At 42.8% G+C, this 20,215-nt stretch overlaps 1 protein-coding gene across 1 annotated transcript; it reads left to right on the plus strand.

Moving 5' to 3' along the window:
- The first annotated feature begins 1,826 nt into the window (after window positions 1–1,826).
- Apod (apolipoprotein D) lies at window positions 1,827–18,031 on the plus strand. Its single transcript, XM_042669867.1, has 5 exons — window positions 1,827–1,841; window positions 6,018–6,179; window positions 10,854–10,975; window positions 14,889–14,977; window positions 17,759–18,031. The coding sequence occupies exons 2-5, from the start codon at window positions 6,060–6,062 to the stop codon at window positions 17,992–17,994; spliced, it is 567 nt and encodes a 188-aa protein (XP_042525801.1). The 5' UTR covers window positions 1,827–1,841; window positions 6,018–6,059; the 3' UTR covers window positions 17,995–18,031.
- The last annotated feature ends 2,184 nt before the right edge of the window (window positions 18,032–20,215 follow it).

Here is a 20,215-nt window from a genome sequence, read left to right on the forward strand (position 1 = left end):
CTAACTTCCTCTTATCTCCTGCCCTGCCTGGGTCCTGCCTTCCTCCCATAGTAGGTTCCATTTCCAATCACAGGAGACTAGAATGGGAACAGGAGGATTCATCTTTGATCTGGACAGAGGAAGGTCATTGCCAAGGCCAATGTGGTGCTAGGTGATGACAAAGCTGGGTCTGGAAGCCTTATGTTGTGGGTCACAGACCTGCAACCTGTGCTCTTTCTACAACCCCTAATGGAGGCCTCTTGAGCCAGGCTGTTGGGAGATTCTCAGACTCAGCCCTTCAATGTAAGTATCAACCTATCAAGACACTGCAATTGTAGCAGGACAAACTGGGGGCATGTCCTAGGTGCTTCACCATCCTGGAGAAACCACTGACTGCCCATTCCTCAAGGTTCTCATGGGTCTGAGCAGAAGCTAGGATGTGTTCAGTCTCCTGAGCCCTTCCTTCCTCTGCTGTCCACCGAGTGACTGTTCACCACATGATTCATGCTCAGTTGATTGTGAGTCTATATGAATCACAGATGCTCAAGTCCTTAAAGACTGTGCCATCTACTCATCTCTGTGGGTGCCATGGAGATCATGCTTGTTAGAGGCAAAGGTAGGTCTCAGGTGGCCTCCTGATATCTCAACCAACATGGCTATGTCGGCTGACTCCTCTGATGACCTGGAAGTTTTCTAGTTATTGAAACTGAGGAGTTAGCGGTTACAGTGCCAGTCAAGCTAGAATGTTTGTCACACTTGAATTAGTCTATTTGGCATTCTGCACTGCAGGCAATCTGTGGTGGAAGTGGAAACTCCTCTCTAGTCATCCAGATTTCAAATCTATGATCATCCCTCTGCTCTGCAGATAACTTAATGTGATCCAACGAAAACTACTGCTAGGTTTCAATTTATACTCCATTCCTCCACCCCTAGCAATATGGAGCTGCCTAGAATATGTCTCAACTTCAGCTTCATCTGCACCGAAGAGGTATGTCTGCTGGAGATTATAATAACAATCTGTCAGCCGGGCGCTGGTGGCTCACGCCTGTAATCCTAGCTACTCAGGAGGCTGAGATCTGAGGATCGTGGTTCAAAGCCAGTCCGGGCAGGAGAGACAGTGAGACTCCTATCTCCAATAAACCACCAGAAAACCGAAAGTGGCGCTGTAGCTCAAGTGGTAGAGTGCTCGCCTTGAGCTGAAGAGCTGAGGGACAGCGCCCAGGCCCAGAGTTCAAGCCCCACAACCAACAAAAAAAAAAAAATCTGTCTCTAGTTCACTGAGGCTCAGAGAAGTAGGGACTTGTGCTGCATCTCACTCAGCAAGCTCGGTCTGATTTTTAATGCTGGCTCTGTTACCTGAGACACATTCCAGGCTTGGGGTGAAATCCCTGATCCATTGCAGGAAATGAGATTGTTGATTTTTCATTTTCACAAGTAAGGAAAAATAAATACCAGATGTTTGAAAACAGTTCATTTTACAGGAACTTAAAAGTACATTCTGATGGGGAAAAAAATTAAATTAGAAAATCCACAAGGCAAAAAAGAAAAGATGTTTTGAATGAAGATGTGCTTTGTCTTTCTCTCACATCCATAAACAATATCTCATTGTGTCTTCTCCAGGGAGCAGCTGTGAAGGAAATTGGAGGAAGGGCACAGATAGAACACCCCATCTTTGTACTTCATACAGAGCTGGGCTTTTAGGCTGGCCTTCCTGAACTGTGGGGGGTGTGGCAGGCACGACTACTAAATGTCAATGACCTGATAGATGCTTATAAAAGGACTTGGGAGAAGCCACTCGCCAAGACTGGTATCTTGACGTGGCTGATGCTGCATGCGGAAATTGCTTTCATCTTGATCAAAAGGTATGTACTGTGGTTTTGTTTTTATTTATGACAAGTGATGCTTACCAGGAAATGGCTTTGCACTGCCCCTTTGCAGCCCATGGAGTGCTTGTACAGGGGCCTCACTAACTTGGTCTCATTTTTCTTCAGCCGTGTAAGGTACAACTAATTAGTATAATAAAACAAATACTATGTAAGTGAGAAGCGTGGATACACTAGGCAGCAGGCCTGTACTCACTCCAAAGTTTCCTCATATCCTACACCCTCCTCCAGTACACAAGACCATGAGAAAATTCCATGCACCAGACTGAACATGAACTCTGCACACGACCCACAGTGCCTGGTTGTAAAAAACCAAGTGAAAACTGGAATCAGGTGAGCAGAATGTTGAATACTCTAGCACCAAAATATTTTGTTTGAAATCTATTGTTCTTGTTAGATTGGAAGACTAAAATGAGTCATTATGATTTATTTATTTGGGAAACATATTTGATTTCATCGTGAGAAACCTCAAAATCTAAGTCTTAATGTTCTACAGCTCCCTGAGGTCCACAGTGATACCCAGGTGGTCTTTGGGAGACTTAGGTTTGAATTCTGGTCTTATGGTGTGTCAGGAAAGAAGCTGGGCAGACTAACCTCACTCAGTACAAGGAGAATGCTAGCGCAGGTTAATTTCAAAGGAGATACTGGACAGTTAGTGTAGAGCACATCTAGGTACTGTGGCCGGGGTTTCCCACAGACAGGCTCAGTGAATATTGGCCACACTCAGAGCCTGGCCCTGGATAGCTGTATCTCAGCCTTGGAAGAATCGCTGGTAAGTTATTTGTTTTATTTTATATTCATTTTTGTGCCATTACTGAGGCTGGAACTCAATGTCTGGGCACTGTCTCTGCGCTTCTTTTGCTCAAGGCTAGCATTCTACCACTTGAGCCACAGCCCCACTTCTGGCTTTTGGGGACTAATTAGAAATAAGAGTCTCACAGACTTTCCTGCCTGGGCTGTCTTCAAATCATGATCCTCAGATCTCAGCCTCCTGAATAACTAGGTTTACAGATATGAGCCACCAGTGCTTAGTTTGCTCTTAAGTTATTTGAGAGTAGGCTAAAATAATTTAAATTTGTTTTTAAAAGTCACACTCATTAGGATAATCTTCCTACGGTACCAGAAGGTATGAGAATATATGCTTATAAGTAATTCATATCTTACCAAGACCATATGTATACATTAATGATATATTCAATAAATGCTGAGGGAAGGAAAATAGAAGGGACATAGGAAATTAGGAATCTATCAACCTCCCCTCTCTGAAGGAGTTTTAGCCATAGAAACCAACCTCTTGCAACCATGAGGCTTCTCTGCAAGAGATATGGCTAAAGGATATTATCTTTGTTCTATAATTCTCCTACGCACCCAAAATGTGTTTCAGCCTACTGGAGAATGTCTTGTAACAAGACATTTGTCAAAGTAAGACATGGAACTTCTATTATCATTGTTTCAAAGTGCAAAGAGACTCTGTAGAGGATGCACACTGTGTGTTACCCTTTAAGGTTCATGTTAGAGTAAATTAGACTTTGCCAGAAAACAACACAGATATCTAGATACAAAGAACCAAGAAAAGATTTATTGCCAGTAAAGGGACGGGCAAGACCCCTTCTCACAAGGGAGAGGAAGTCCTGGCTATTGTCTCAGGGGAATTTTTATAAACTCCAAGACTTTGGGAATCTTGCATCCCAAAGGAGTGCCTCACAGGTGACCCATATGACCTGTGAGGTTTAGGGGATCTTGCTGCCTTATATGATGATAGCTGCCCCACAGGAGTGCTATCTCAAGGAAAAGTGGGGTAGAGGCTAATCATTTACTGCCTTTACTAAATGGGCCTACTGTTGCCTAGGGAAAGAGCATGCTAAGCTATGAGACAGGAGGCTATTGATACACAGGGACTGATGGGAAGAGCTCCTAGGGATACAGGAATCCCTTGAAAATGAATGCAAAGTTTGGTGGATTTAAACAAACTCTCCCTCTTCCCAAAGGTGAAAAAGCAGGTGCTGTTTACATGGCAGTGGAAGCTGGTGGGCAATGGAATCTCCAAAACCAAAAATGGTGGTCCCAATTCAGACTTGATAGAGGGCACCTCAGCAGCTATTACTCCCTCCTCCACCAACACCAGCTGGCAGCTCCCGCCTGAGCTCTTACTCATTATATAACTGTTCTTTTGAAACCCAAGCAACAAAACCTCCAGAAGAAAAGCTATTGATTATTAAAGTTATTTGGAGGTTCAGAGACTCATAATGAAGTGGTTATAATTATTCCTGTTGTGACACATCCTTTTCAGTGCTCAGATCTGAGAACATTTTGCTTGCTTTGACTCAGTCATCTCATCACAGAGAGAAAGGCAGAGAGGTGGAAATAGCTTGTGGGCAGTTACAGGCAAGGAGTCATAAGGAAGGGAGCAGATTGAGGGCAAGTCAGTAAAGGGGGCAGAGAAGAGCCCAGGCTTCCCACAACCTGCCCTCAGTACCCTTCCTTCTCCAGCCACAGACCCCCCTCCCAACCTCCTCAACATCTCTAAGTTGCAATGCTCATTGCACAGTTACACACCAGCTGACAGTCCTTCTAAAGTTAAATGCTCATCATCTATTAAAAAGGCTTTTGCCTGGTGCTGGTGGCTCACACCTGTAATCATAGCTACTCAGGAGGCTGAGATCTGAGGATTGTGGTTCAAAGCCAGATTGGGCAGGAAAATCTACGACATTCTTATTTCCAATTAACCACCAGAAAACCAGAAGTGATGCTGTGGCTCAAGTGGTAGGTTGCTCACCTTGAGTTGAAGAGCTCAGGGACAGTGCCTAGGCCCAGAGTTCAAGACCCATGACTCTAAAAACAAACAAACAAACAAATTAATTAATTAATTAAAAGGCTCTCAAGTGGGGCACTGGTAGCTCAAGCCTGTAATCCTATCTACTCAGAAGTCTGAGATCTGAGGATCATGGTTTGAATCCAACCCTGGACATGAAAGTCTATAAGACTCTTTTCTCCAGTAAACTTCCAAAAAAGCCAGAAGTGAATCTATAGCTCAAGTGATGGAGTACTAGCCTCAAACAAAAGAAACTCACGGACAGAATCCAGGCCCTAAGTTCAAGCCTCAGGACTAGCACCTAAAAACAAAAGGCCCTCAACACAATATTAAAAAATTAGAAAGTGGGGTTTGGAAGGTGGCTCAGTGGTAGAGCACTTGCCTTGCATGCATGAGGCCCTGGGTTCAATTCCTCAGTACCACATAAGCAAAAAGAAAAAAAGCCAGAGGTGGCGCTGTGGCTCAAGTGCTAGAGCGCTAGCCTTGAGCTGAAGAGCTGAGGGACAGCGCCCAGGCCCAGAGTTCAGGCCCCATGACCGGACCCCCCCACCAAAAAAAATTAGAAAGTATGACACGGTCTCTGATTTCAATAACTAGCATTTGTTAAGTTTACTTATTAAACTATACATGCTTCTCTGTCTCTTTCTCATGAGGTAGGCTCTCCCTATATCACCTACACTAGTCTTGAACTTTTGAGCTCAAGTGATCCTCCCACCATAACCCCACATACCAACACTGGCTTTATATTAATGACTTCATTTAATTTACAGAAAGACTCATAAGGTATCCAGGTATGACATAACTTGGACACGGTTATATTTGGTAGGTGGCTAAGGAAGAGTTTCAGCCTGTTCTCCCCTGAATACTGTTCTCTGTTATAGTCTCAAATCTATTCTGGGGTTGGTAGAACAGTTCAAGGGTATGGAGGCTGGGGACATTTCCCTTAGGAATCTCATAGGATGCTCAATGCTTTGCCTTACTTAGATTTATTTTTGTTTGTTATTTCATAGGTGGTTGGAAGGTTTCACTTCCCCTTTGTTTGTCTCCCATCACACCCTAAATACACACTACTGAGTCTGACAGCTTGAGGTCCTAGAGTAATTCTGAGGATAACTAGACATGGTGCCCATCCTGCAGATACATATGTGTTGGGAGTAGGGTACAAATGGACACAGCAAGCTAAACATGGGCTGAGGGCGTTCAAATGAGGTTCAAAAGACCACACAGTGTCATGGATGATCACGCAGGTACCCCACAGGATGAGGGGTGGCATGAACTGAAAAGGACATATGCTGAAAGTCAGGCACTTACCAGAATCTTTCTCCATCATTGTGTGTCCCCAGGAAGCTCAGACAACTTCAGCTACTTTGTTTCCAGACCCCAAGATGATGAAGATGATGTTGTTGCTCCCACTGGCGGGTCTGTTCGCTGTGGCCCAGGGTCAAACATTCCACCTTGGAAAATGCCCTACTCCTCCGGTGCAGGAGAATTTTGATGTGAATAAGGTGTGGCAAAAGTCGAACTCTCTATTTGTTTAAAAGAAGCAACACCCTGGGAATGAGTAACACTGAAGTTATTATCAGTCACTGGCACTCAGTATGAACGATTATTGGTCACACAATATAACAATTTTAGTTACTTTTGCATTATCATAGTCCCAATACCTGACGGAAACAACCTAAGGGACAAAGGGTTTCTTTGGGCTCCTAGTTTCAAAAATGTCAGTCCATCAAGTCAGGGAGGGTGTGGCACAGCAGAGTAGTTCATGTTCTGGTGGCCAGGGAGCAGAAGAGAAAAAAAAAAAAAGAGGAAGAAGCTAGGGCAAGAGAAAGCTCCCTAAGAACATTCTCCCATAGCCCACTTTTTCCAATTAGACCCACTTCCAGCCTTTCAACACTTCCCAATAATGTCATCCTATTATGAATCCATCAAGAGACTTGTCCATTGATTAAGTCAGAGCCCTTAAGATCTAATTGCCTCTGAAACCCCCACACAAACTCACCCAATGTGGTACTTTATTAATCTCCTTTTCTTTTGACAGAACTGGAGTTTGAACTCAAGCAGAACTTCTTATTTGCTAAGCAGGTGTTCTACCACATGAGCCATGCCCCCAGCTCTTTTATTTTCGTGACAGGGTTTCCTTTTTTTTTTTTGCCTGGGCTAGCTTGGGATTCAATCTTCCTATTTAAACTTGCTGTCTCATCTGGAATAACAGGTGCTTGTCACCACACTCAGCTTTTTCTGTTGGGATGAGACCTTGCAGATATTTTGCTTTGAACTATGATCTTTGTATCTCAGCCTCCTGAATAGTTAGAATAATAGGAGTGAACCACTGGAACCTGGCTCCTAGGTGTTTCTTAATCCAACCAAGTTGACAGTCAAGATTAATACCACAGGAAGTATATGGGAATGGGTCAAAATGTGAGAAGAGGGGCTAGAGACTGAGGGGGCAGAAGCAGTATCCACAGTGTTGAAGGAGCTCCCACAAGTGGGGTTAGGAAGATGAAATCTGTACTGAACTCTACAGTGACTTTCTCCATTAGTATTTTAAGGGATGATCCTTTATTTAGGTAAACTTGGCATACCACAATGAAAGATCCAAGGAATTTAAGTTTTATTTCAATTTTGAGGTTGAAAGGCCCAAGATGCTTTGGAAATTATAATTGATTAGTATTTATAAAATACTAATGTGTTTGTGTGTGTGTGTGTGCACTAGAGTTTGAACTTAGAGCTTCAATCTCTTAGTTTTTTCACTCAAGACTAGAGCTCTACCACGTAAGCTACACTTTCACTTTTGTTTTTGTTTTTTAATTGGAGATAAAGGTCTCATGTATTTATCTTCCTTAACTAGCTTCAAACCATACCATGATCCTCAGATTTCAGCCTCTTGAGTAACTGGAATAATAGGAGTGAACAACCAGCCATTCACTCACTTGCTTCTTTGCCTGCCTGCCTGCCTGCCTGCCTGCCTGCATGCCTTCCCCCCCCCCCCCCCCCCCCCCAGTTATACTGGGATTTGAATTCAGGGACTTCAGCTTGCTAGGCAGGTAATTTGCCACAGGAGCTACAACTTCAGCCCTAAAGCTGTTTTAAATGTATTATAAATTGGAACTACTTCTGAAGACATCTATGAAGCCAGTTTAGCTTTACTTTTTTATGTTAAGTGAATGTTAAGTTCAGCATTTTTTCTTTTTTGATCAGTCATGGAGCTTGAATTCAGGAACTGAGTGTTGTTGCTAAGCTCTTTCCCTCAAGGCTAGCACTCCACCACTTGGAGCCACAGCCCCACTTCTGTTTTGCAGGTGATTAATTGGAGATAAGAGTTTCATGACCTTTCCTGCCTGAGCTGGCTTCAAACTGTGATCCTCAGATCTCAGCCTCCTGAATTGCTAAGATTATAGGTGTGAGTGGTTAGCTAGAAGTACAGGCATGAGCCACTAGCACCTGGAAAGTTCAGCATTTTTATTATTTTTTTTTTTTGGGGGGGGGTCCAGTCGTAGAGCCTGAACTCTGGGCCTGGGCTCTGTCCCTCAGCTCTTCAGCTCAAGGCTAGCGCTCTACCACTTGAGCCACAGCGCCACTTCTGGCTTTTTTCTTTTTGCTTATGTGGTGCTGAGGAATCGAACCCAGGGCCTCAGGCATGCAAGGCAAGCGGTCTACCACTGAGCCAACTTCCCAGCCCAAGTTCAGCATTTTTAATAGACAGTTGTGCGTGAACAAATGAATGAACAGTTGTGGTCATAAATGTGGGTATATGTGGGTAGATAATGAGGGTATGCAAACATGTACAGGAAATGCAGGTGTGAAATTGGACAGGAAGCAGTGTAACTGCCTCCTGTTTGCAGTCCCATTCTGACATTCTGAAGATGAGCTCATTTCTATTTGCTTTGTTGAATAATAAAATACTTTAAAATTTCTAAAATAATTTCAATTAATATTGGATTAGCTAAGTATACTCGAATAGTTTAAAGTTCTAAAGGTGCAGAAGAGGGCTGAGGGTGTGGCTTATTGGTACTATGCTTGCCCAGCAGGCATAAGGCTCTGGGTACCTCATAGAAACATAAAGCAAAACCAAAAAAACTTAAGGTACAGAAGAATACACAATAAGAAAATGTCCTGTTTCCTTTGTACTTCAATTTCCTTCCCCAGAAATAACCAGTAAGAATAGAGGATTATGTATATTTTTGGAAACAATGTATTCACAAACAAGAAAATATGTGTACACCTGTAGAAAGCAGAATAGTGGCTTCCAGTGGCCACACCCTAAACTCTGGAACCAGTGGCTAAATTCCTTTACGTGGAAATGGGGATTCTGTAGATGTGGCTCAATAATAAAACTCAGGCTAATCTGGCCACTTATTATTGTGATTATTATTATTATTATTGAATTAGCTTGAATTTTTCCAGGTTAACCATGTAATCCCTTAAATGTGAGAACCCTTCTGAGCTGTGATCAAACAGAAATCTGATGAAGTATTAAGAGTCAGAGAAAGAAAAAAGCATCAGAGATGCAATATAAAAAGAAACTGATCTACTTTGGCTGGTGTTGAAAATGGAGGGAGTTCAAAACCAAAGAAAGCAGGTGACCCCTAAACCTGATAAAAAGCAAAGTTCTCCCCTAGGGCATCCAGAGAAGAATGTGGCCCACATCTCCATTTTAGTCTATGAGACTGAGCTCAGATCTACAAGAACTATGAGATAATAAGTCTGAGTTGTTTTAAGCTGGTGGTAATTTATTATGCCACAATAGAAAGCTAATATCATAACCTCTTCCTCTATTTTTGCACAAAAAGTAGCTTAGATATAGCTACTACATCATTTTGTACCTAGCTCTTTACCATTCTTCATTAAATATATCTGAGATATAATTGCATATCAGTCATTTAAAAGAGGATGCAAAACTGTGTGCTGGTGTCTTAAGCCTTAATCCTAGCTACTCAGGAGGCTGAGATCTGAGGATCGTGGTTCAAAGCCAGCCCAGGCAAGAAAGTCCGTGAGACTCTTATCTCCAATTAACTACTAGAAAACTGGAAGTGGCACTGTGACTTAAGGTGGTAGAGCATGGAGCTGGGAAGGTGGCTTGGTGGTAGAGTGCTTGCCTTGCATGCATGAGGCCCTGGGTTCGATTCCTCTGCACCACATAAGCAGAAAAAGCTGGAAGTGGCACTGTGGCTCAAGTTGTAAAGTGCTAGCCTTGGGCTGAAGTGCTGAGAGGGTCAGCACCCAGGCCCAGAGTTCACCCCCACAACTGACCAAAAAAAAAAAAAGTGGTAGAGCATTAGCTTTGAGCTGAAGAGCTCAGGGATAATACCCAGGCCCAAGTTCAAGCCCCAACTGACCAAAAAAAAAAAAAAAAAAAAAGAGGATGTATAAAGTTCCTTTGGATGAATGTACTATTTATCTAGCGCTCTATTTATGTTCACTTAGACTATTTCCTGTCTCTTCTCATTACAAACAGTACTGAAACAAATAATCTTAAAAATGTATTCCCAGAAGTAAAATTGCTAGGTCAAAGTGTGTATGTATTTTTAGTTTTGCTAAATGTTGCCAAACAGCCTTCCACAGAAGTTATAAATTGGTATTGCCTATGCTAGGAATGTTTAACAGTATGAGGGTTCCCCTGGCCCTTACGGGCAGAGTGGCAGCTTCTTTAAAGACAACACTATACTTCTAAGTTCTGGATGGAGAACAAGGTCCTGCAGAGGGATGTCATCTGAATCCTGAGCACCTGTCAGAACTCTTTGTGGACAACTTCTGGTGCAGGGTCACAACCAACTTTGAGTCCTAGTGCCCTACAGCCAACATGTCTGACTGCACAAATTTCAAAGATGCTTTGTAAAATCCTGAAACCTTTGAAATGGAAGATTCTTTTCCATCAGCTAGACTAATCCCTTCCTTTTTAGGATCTGGAATTTCACACAGGCTTTGACTGAAGAGGGCATTGAGAACATACCTAAATAAAGAGCCCTTCAGGAATAGAATGTAGCATTCAACCAGAGCAGCACACATCCCATTCATTTGTTCTCATTTGAATCAATGTCTTGCTCAGTTACACGGGGAACAATGCAGCCTATTTTGCTGGTTTCCCCAGGAAAGGGCTCTACTCTAAAGGACAACAGGATAGAGTTCGCAGGTCCCCAGTGAGACCCAGAGTTTTGCTCTATTTGTTATCTCCACAGTATCTTGGAAGATGGTATGAAATTGAGACTACCCCAGTGAACTTTGAAAAAGGAAACTGCATCCAAGCAAACTATTCTTTAAAGGGAAATGGAAACATCAAAGTGCTAAACCAGGAGATGAGGTAAGTGACTACTCACAGAGTCCAGGCATGGTGCTGGCCTGGGGTGACTGGTACCTGTGTAATTGGAGTCAGGGAGAAGATAAGCATGCCTCAGGACTAAAATGCAGTCTTTTATTTCATTAGCTACCTGCTGGGCACTGATGAATACTATGCCCTTGGAGAAGCACTAGGGTCTCAACAGTACCCTTCACTGTGAGAAGCACTGGTACCAAAGACATTGGAACCACCTTGTACCAATGGTCCCCAAGCCCTTTCTGAACCATTGGCTCACAAAAACCTTCAGCTTTGCTTGGAACTGGGAACATTTCACCTCCCATGACAGTTTATCCTGTCTCTGGGCAGATTTACATGTTAGGAAACTCTTTTCATTAAGGCAAGAATCAAATTCCTATATACACATATGTTCACTCTAGGTTATGCAAACAAGGGATCCTTCAGGAGTATGCATTTTGATTACTAAGGTGTGTGTGTGTGTGTGTGTGTGTGTGTGTGTGTGTGTGTGTGTGTGAATACTGGGGCTTGAAATCAACATGTTGTGCTCTCACTTGGCTTTTCACTTATAGCTGGTGCTCTCCTACTTGAGCCACACCTCTACTTCCAGCTTTTTTTTTGCTAGTTAATTGGAGATAGAGTCTCCAGGATTTTTGTTTCCAGGGTGGCTCTAAACTGTGATTCTCAGATATCAGCCTCCTGAGTGGATAGGGTTACAGTCATGAGCCACTCTCACCCAACTATTGAGGGCTTTTAACACTGACATTTGAGCCAAGATTTACATGTTGGGAAGCAAATATACACTTAACCAGCACCAAGAAGTCCTTCCCAGCCACCTTCTATCCACAAAGGTAACAGCATCAACAAACACGTTAGGTATTTCCTATGTGCAAGATACTATTGTGTGTGTGCATGTATGCAAATTAATACATGCTCATTAATGCTCATAATAACCCTGAAGTAAGAACTATTGTTAATCCTATTTGTTTGGATGAAGAAACTTAGGTAGAGAAAAGTAAGTTAACTACTACACAGTGGATAAATGATTTTAAAAAAAAAAACTAGCATTTGAATCCGGGAGAAACGAAATAGAGAGGAGAACTGAAGACAAATGAAAGATAATGCTGGGAAAGGTTGTCCTTCTTGTTTGCTATAGGTTTGGAGAACTGTGTTCAATATCAAGAAAACAACTACTATCATGTGGAAGTTCCGAGGCTCTCAAAGATTCTCTGTGGCCATCCACTATCCATCAACCTCTCTGTCTAACAGCCCAGTGGGCTGACCCTGTACCCCTGCATAAGCCAGAGTAGTGAAGGAAGGATCTTTATTAAAAAAGAAAAATAACAAGTCCAGCTCATTTCAGAACTCCAGGAAAGGGCTGCAAGGATAGAGATGCAGTTACCAGAGATCTCACAGGAATTTCATAGGCCCTTATTAGTCAGCTGTTTGATGTAACAGTGAAATCTCAGAAGTAATTAGCTTGGAAAGAGAAAAGGTTTATTTTGGCTTATGGTTCTGGAACTACCAGTCTGAGATCCAGCACCCCATCCTTTAAGCCTCAGGTAAGGGTGGCCCATCATGGTGGGAGTGGAGCAAACCTCTCCCCTCAGGAGCCAGAAAGCAGAAAAGAGAAATCAGAAGAAACCAGGGTCCCACAATTGCCTTGAGGGCATACCCTAGTGACCCCAGGACTTCCCACTAAGCTCCACTTCCAAAAGTCCCCCCACCCCGTACCTCCAATAGCACCACCCTAAGGCCAAAGCCTTTAACATGGACATTGGAGGACGTTTATTCAAATCAAAGTAGGCAACCAAGTTGAAGTGGTCTTATTTTAAGTATTTTTTCCCATTCTAAGACCACAAATCAGAGATTTCTCCTTCTATTTCTCCATCTCTTTTGGAGTGGCTAGGGCCTTCTAACCATACCCTGAGTATTGGGCTGCTCTGCCTCTAAGACTGCACCTGTTTGAGACACAGAGCGGGTAGAGCAAAGCTTATTAGCTCAGGAAAAGGTGTGGCTTCTCCTTTTAGGATGGCTACCAGATGAGAAGATGTGGCAGGGAATCTGGGCAAGGGAATTCTCAGCCAGAATCAGAGAAACTGAGGGTTTAGAGTTCAGCTGCCTTGTATTACATCCTAGTTCTGCCACTCAGTATGTGATCATAGGTTAGTTAGGCTTATCCTGTAGGTAATAATAAAATACTCCTCCATGAGACTGTTTGAGCATTAGGTGAGGAAACATATGTAAAACTCTTAAGACAGTGTTCGGCATGTAGTAATCATTGAATAAACTTGACCTTTTAGGGCTAAGCTGCTACTACCTTTGCAAATACAAATGCAGTTTTCCATTGGTAAGTTGTGAATTTCTGATCAAAGACTGGTGTTTTGGAAACTGTTGTGTGGAACAAAATACAAATGATGCAAAAAGGGAAGGACTGTGTTGGAAAGAGAGTGAGTTGTTGCTAAGTTACTGACTTCAGAGAGAAACAGACCAGTATTCTAGCTGCCTAAGTTCCAGGTGAGAGAGCAGGGCATGCTCTTCAGCCCCTGGTATCAAACAGACAATACAGCCAGGAATATGAGAGCACATTTCCCAAGCTTTCTTACTGGTTGCTTATTGTCTGGTTTCTAGAGCATCTATCATCACGTACCTGCACTAACCTGCTGTGATTACTTTCATTTTAATCTAGCTGGCTTGCTTGAGGATTGATGGACAGCTAGCTCCTCTGTTACCTCCTAAGAAGGGTCTTCAGCTACCTGAGCATTTCCCTTCTCTACCCCCACGTCCAGGCCTTTCTCCTTTCCCCGCAGGATCATGGGGTCATTGGGAGTTAACCAGAAATGTCCCAGGTTCCCTTGAAAGTGTGCAAGTATTGTATTCAATCTAAGACTATCACTTTTAAGAAGGGTCATCATTTTATGTACCACCAAGAAAGAAATGGCACTTCCAGGGGAGAGTCTTAAATGACATCAGCCTAACCAAACACATGTTGTAATGTGCAAGGTCTAGAATCACCTGACAACCACTAAGTCAGTGTCCGTGTCTCTCTACTGCTTGTTTTTACCTAGTCCACATCAAAATCTGCCATACTTGCTTAGATGCTTGCTTAACTGGTATGGGCTTCTGAGCTTAGCTCCCTTGATAAGACATAACACCACTGAGACCCAAGGAGAGGAAAGCATCTGCAACTCCAGACTCCCTGGATGTTTTGCATTATTTTCACTGGTCAGCTTCCTCCTTTGACTCTTTCTCATTTGTGAGGAAGTGAATCTTCTCTCTGTGTTGGGCTATTTTGCCACATTTTTCTTCTATTTTGCTCCCCCTCTCTTTAGAGTTTGGGAGCAGGAAATGGGTTGAAACCCAAATGACAGATGGTCCAAAAGAACAGCGTTGAAGGAAAAAGGCCTAAACAATTATGGAAATCCAGACCATTTCCATAGTTACTTCTTATCACTGAGTGCTGCCTTTTTCCATTTGGTCTCTCAAAGGAAGGTGCAAAGTGTGCATGCGTGTGTGTGTGTGTGTGTGTGTGTGTGTGTGTGTGTGTGTGTGTGTGTGTGGCGTATGTATGTACTGGGGCTTGGACATAGGACAAAGCTGGAGCTCTACTACCTGAGCCATAGCTCTATTTCCAGCTTTTTGGTGGTTAGTTAGAGAAAAGAATCTCATAAGACTTTCCTGCCCAGGCTGGGTCCCAACTTCAAGACTCAGATGTCAGCCTCCTAAGTAGCTAGGATTATAGGTATGAGCCACTAGTATCTAGTTCCAGGACTGCTTTTGAGAGCCTTACACCAGAAATCACCATGTTGGCCACCATGGTTCCTTGAAAGGCATAAATCTTGACTTTTAATGAGTTGTCTTTTTTTCCCTTCATTTAAACTCTCTTTCTTTCCTTTTCTCTTTTATTTTCCACTTATTACAGACCTGATGGAACGGTGAACCAAATTGAAGGTGAAGCTACCCAGAGCAACCTTACAGAGCCAGCCAAGCTGGAAGTTAAGTTTTACCAGTGTAAGTATCCATTTTTCTCAGGAAATTTAAGGCATAGGCATATGCAAATGGAAGTCTATACCTTAGTTGGAGGACTTCTGTCACACCGAAGTGCCATCCATCAGGGCACAACACACAAGTATTTGAGTACACACTCCATACCATACACTGGGTTAGGCCCTGAGATGAAATGATGTGCACGACAAAGCTGGTCTTGTCCTTCGTAAGTGGACATCCCAGTAGGCTGCTGATCTGCAACCAGATTTACCATAGGATGATCCGTGGTGTTCCTTCAGATGAGCCCTAAAGGGAAGCGTATGTGGCACAAGCGGTGGGAGACCTATTATGGTGTTACTTCTCAGGGGAACAGAAGACCCCAAATTAGAAGGTGTGAGTAGAACAACTAACATCTGTTATGGGAGGCAAGAGATGCAAGAATAAAGGCAAATTTGAGCCCTGGCACTGCCACTTTCTAGTCACGTTGTTGGGACTCTAAGAGAGATGTAATCACAATCCGCCCTGGATTCTAAGATAACTGGAGAATGGACACAGGAAACAGGGATAGAACAATGTCCCTGGAGACAAATTGGAGAGCTGAGCTTCAAACAGTGAGGTTTTCTAATGCTGGAAAGTATTTGGGATACCTTCTCCATCTTTCATAGCAGATGTTGAAGTCACCAGCTGCAAGAGAAATCACTATCCCACCACCCTACCACCCTTAAGAAACACACACACACACACACACACACACCAGTGAAGTCTAGAGAAAAAGATGTTATTTACAGATCAAGGAAGGAATGTTGGAAGGAGAAAATAGCACTTCCCACCCATATGACTTTGAGCAAATAACTTCACATTTACCTACTAGGGATATCTTCCCAGTGTCATGAAGAGAAACTTAGATAGGGCATGTTCTGTACACATTTATTCAAATTAATTCTTGTCATTTTTACAAAGAAATTGAAGAGCAGGAGAGCTGAGTGATGAGGGAAGCTACTGAACTATCTAGAGGTAGATTTGGACTTCATTCCCATGCCTCCAAGCTCTTAAGTGAGTTTCTTTCAATAAAAAGATGGGGAAGGACTTGGGGAATGGAATGAAAATCAAATATCATTTGTACCATCCTCATAAGGAACATTGGAACAGGAGTTCACAGAGGCCTGAGCTGTTTCCTGGGGAAGATGAGAAGGATTTATTCTGGCTGGAAGACTTAGATATTTACACTGGGCCTTGCAGAGTATATGGGGGATTATGAGAATGAATGGTCTAAGTGGAGGGAATGGTAGGGGAGCTGCCTGGATAAAGAAGCCAGAGCAAGAGAGGCTGCATAAGTGAGGGAAAGGGTTAAGGGTGCCCTTGAGTGTCATGAGAGAGAGTTCACATTGCAATCAATGCCTGTAATAAGAGATTGTCAATGTCTCCTATATTGACATAGCTCTCTGTTGTAAGTGTCGAGAGAGAGAGAGAGAGAGAGAGAGAGAGAGAGAGAGAGAGAAAGAGAGAGAGAGAGAGGAAGGTTTCTGTATTACAAGGAACTATCTGGAAAAACATGTTCTTGAGAGTTAATACTCTGTGAGGGGAAGACAGAATGGGAATGTGCAGGTAGTATATGTTCTTGCTGCTGGAAAAGATAGGAAACAAAAACATTTCCCCCTCCCTACCAAGTCATGCAGTGTTCAAGACTTTTTCCAACTGGGGTCATGCAGAGCAGCTGAGCCTCACAGACAGATGTGTGATGGTATAGACTTCCCACCCTTGTGAGTGAGGCAGGCAGGGCACCGACAGTGCTGGAAAAACATGTTAAAAGTCAGGATTCCATACTGGCTTCCTCCCAGCATCCTCTGTTTCTGTATTTATAAATGAAGAGTAAAAGGTAGGAAGGAGCTTGATGGCTGGCCCTCGGGTATCTTGTATTTCCTGATAAGCATCTAGGTCCTGAACATCTAACCAAACTGACTAGCTTCTCAGGTCATTCATAATGGAGAGATATTTTTTAGTGGAGGAAGTGGGCTACTTGAAACCCAGGAAAGCAAATCACCCCCAGAAAAGCCATTTGGAATTTCTAGGGGACAACATACAGCTTCTGCTTGGTACTTTTTCCATGGCTAGACTATGAATCTTTCTTGGCCTGGGCCTCCACTGTAGAAGCCCATTCACAAAGGAAGTTTCTAGATCCAGATAGGGTAATTTCTCCATCTCTCCAGTTAGAGTACCCTTTAATCTTTGGGTTTCCACACATTATGGATATCAATTGAGAAACTTTTATGGCTACTGTGATAGAAACAACTTATAAACCATAACCAACTGGCTTACGACACTAAGAGTGGGAAGATTTGCAGGGATCATACAGAAAGGACAAAAAAAATCAGCCTCTGCTTTCTCTCTCAGGTAGATTCTAGAAAAAGTTGGGTGGTACACACTGAAATCCTGGGGCCCTAGCCCTATATTCTTTACTCACTTGGCTAGGTGATAACTCCATGTGCACTGGTCCAAAGGATACACCTGAACCCCCTACTTGTCCCCAAGAAACCTTCTTCTACCAGGAAGGAGGGTATAACAATGGCTCTTAATGCTGGCCAAACATTAGAATCCCTGGGGAGCCATTAAAAGTACCAACCATCTGCAGATCTGAAGCTAAGGAAGAAGTACAGGAAAGTGGGCTTAGTATCTCTTAAAGACCCCATATGAGTCCACTGTAAAAAACAGTTAATAACCCCTGACCACAAACAATAGGCTCCTACCCTGCAGATGTGGCTTCTCTTGCCTGGGTCCTTTCTCATGCTGTCTTCCCCTGGTTCTCAGTGATGCCATCCTCACCACACTGGATCCTGGCCACCGACTACGAGAACTACGCCCTCGTATACTCCTGTATCAACGTCCTATGGCTCTTTCACCTGGATCAGGTCTGGATCTTGGGAAGAAACCCTTATCTCCCTCCAGAAACAGTGACCTATCTAAAAGATATCCTGACTTCTAATAACATGGACATCGAGAAAATGACTACAACAGATCAGGCAAACTGCCCTGATTTCCTGTAAGAAGGCTCAGAAGGAAGCTGCAGAACACTCCATGTTATTTCTTTTGCTTAGCTTTTCCCCACCCACCCCCGCCCACCCCTTATAAAGGTAAACCAACCAATCACCATAAGCCACTGCCTCTGGAGTTTGACTACAGAGGCCCATGGAAAAAAAGTCATGGAAAGTTGGCTCAAATACAGCTATGCCCCACCCCATTACCCTGCTAGCCTAATAATAAATACATTGCCAACCTATTGTGCTCACAGTGGAATTCCTATTAGCTTGATTATTGTGGATTTCTATTATAAACCTATGCTTAGAAATACCGCAACTCTTACATTGAAAAAAAAAAAAAAAAAAAACAAAGCTCTGAATGGGTCTAGTTTAAAGGTAGTAATCCTGTTCTGGGAAGGGAAAGCTGATAGCAGACATTTTTGGGTGACCTGGAACCAATACCCCATTCTGCAGTAGAGGCTCTTATAGGGGAATGATTTAGGAGTTTTGAAGTTCTGTCAGGCAAGTTTCTTGAAGGTCTTATCATCTTATTATCTCATCAAGATAATGAAGAATGGCCACTGCAGGGGATGCAGGGGGGTCATGCAAAGAAGGAGGGAGTCCAAGAGGGAGAGGATAGGGGGCTAGAAAAAAATGAGTTAAAAATCTTTTAGTCTTTTTTCAGTTTACACCAACTGCATTCTAGGCATTGAAAACCCCAGAAACTCTGTTCTTCCACAGAAGCTCATAGTCTCACAGTCTAGTAAAGAAGACATGTCTTTACTTGTTTGTTACTACAACTTATCAAGTACAGGTGTAGGGGTACATGGAGGGGGTCCTGGGAGCTCTAAAAAAACCCCAACCACTATGAGACACAGGAAGCCAAGGGAAATCAGTCCTTCCTAGGGCCTTACCACTTCCCTTCTCTGCCAGGGAGTCAGAACCATCTTGACTTGGACGTTTTCACCACATGATTTGTAAAATCAGAAAGACCTCACAACCATCACCCTGAAATTTCACTTAAGTCACATACATTTTATAGTCTACTAATGTCTTGGGAAATGAAAAGAAATTTGAGCTTTTCAGTAAGACTTTTCCTTAAAAAAAAAAAAGGACAAGAATATAAAACATTGATTTCCTTGAGCCTTTGAGACACTTTTATAAATCAAATAAGAACTTAGAATGTAGCTTCTAATTTAAAATGCCAAAAGGCTAGAAAATACAAGGCAAAAAGGCAAGGAGAAGGAAGCAGATAGTTAAGAACCTCTTCCAGCTCTGCAGGCTGACCCCTGTGCATTTCCCAGTGCTCACCAACCAATTCTAACATGCTATGATTACACAAATGGTCGCCTGTCTTTTATCTCATGGTAAAAGTAAACTGTGATCTCATTCCTTTCAACAAAACAAGGCCATTTTACACCTTTTTGAGTGTCATGCTCAGTATATAGGTTTAATTATTTTATGTGAATCAATTGCTCAGTGAGTGGGTAGATGAGTAGACTTTATTGAATTTTTGGTAAAGAAGGGAAAGGAACGTACAAAGTAGTTATCAAGGGTAGGTGAGCCTGAGGAAAACATTTGGAACTCCAGAGGACAGCATGTGGATGCCATGTCTCTCGAGGAAACAACAAAAATCTAGAAGAAAAGTACAGAGTAGCCAGTCCCCCATCCATTACTGGTCCTAACAGTCATCAACTTAAGACCAATTCTGCTCCAGCTATCACCCACTGCCAATTTTTTTTGTCCCCTTAAGTGTTTGTTCGGGTACTAGGGCTGAACTCAGGGCCTGGGTGCTGCTCCTTGGCTTTATTGCTTAAGGCCAGTGCTCAATCACTTGAGCTACACCTCTGATTCCAACTTCTTGCTGGTTAATTGGAAGTAAGAATTGCATGGACTTTTCCTGCCTAGGCTTGACTTCGAACCAAGATCCTCAAATCTCAGCCTCCTGAGTAGCTATGATTACAGATGTGAACCACTGGTGACTGGCTTCTTAAAGTGTTCTGATGCAAATCCGAGATAACAGATCCTTTACTTTCCCCATAGCTTCCTAAGTGCACATTACTAGCAAATATAGTGCAAATTTCCAAGTTATGTTTTATATCCTGGGGGCACTCAGGACATAATGTAATCTCCATATAACTAAACAAGTATTTTACATAGATAAAAATATTATCGATGGTATTTTTACATCTAGATGAAAGAAAAGATGTATCCACAAAAGTGCTCTTTGTAACTTTCCACATAGCAA

This window comes from Dipodomys spectabilis, unplaced genomic scaffold, assembly GCF_019054845.1.
Source record: "Dipodomys spectabilis isolate Male_0828 unplaced genomic scaffold, ASM1905484v1 ptg000017l, whole genome shotgun sequence".
Taxonomy (NCBI): Eukaryota; Metazoa; Chordata; class Mammalia; order Rodentia; family Heteromyidae; genus Dipodomys; species Dipodomys spectabilis.

Bases quoted from the DNA above. Each gene is read 5' to 3' on its own strand.
- Apod (XM_042669867.1), top strand. From the start codon at position 6,060: ATGATGAAGATGATGTTGTTGCTCCCACTGGCGGGTCTGTTCGCTGTG. The intron at 10,976-14,888 runs GTAAGTGACTAC...CACTTATTACAG, and splicing joins GTGCTAAACCAGGAGATGAG to ACCTGATGGAACGGTGAACC. The intron at 14,978-17,758 runs GTAAGTATCCAT...CCTGGTTCTCAG, and splicing joins GGAAGTTAAGTTTTACCAGT to TGATGCCATCCTCACCACAC.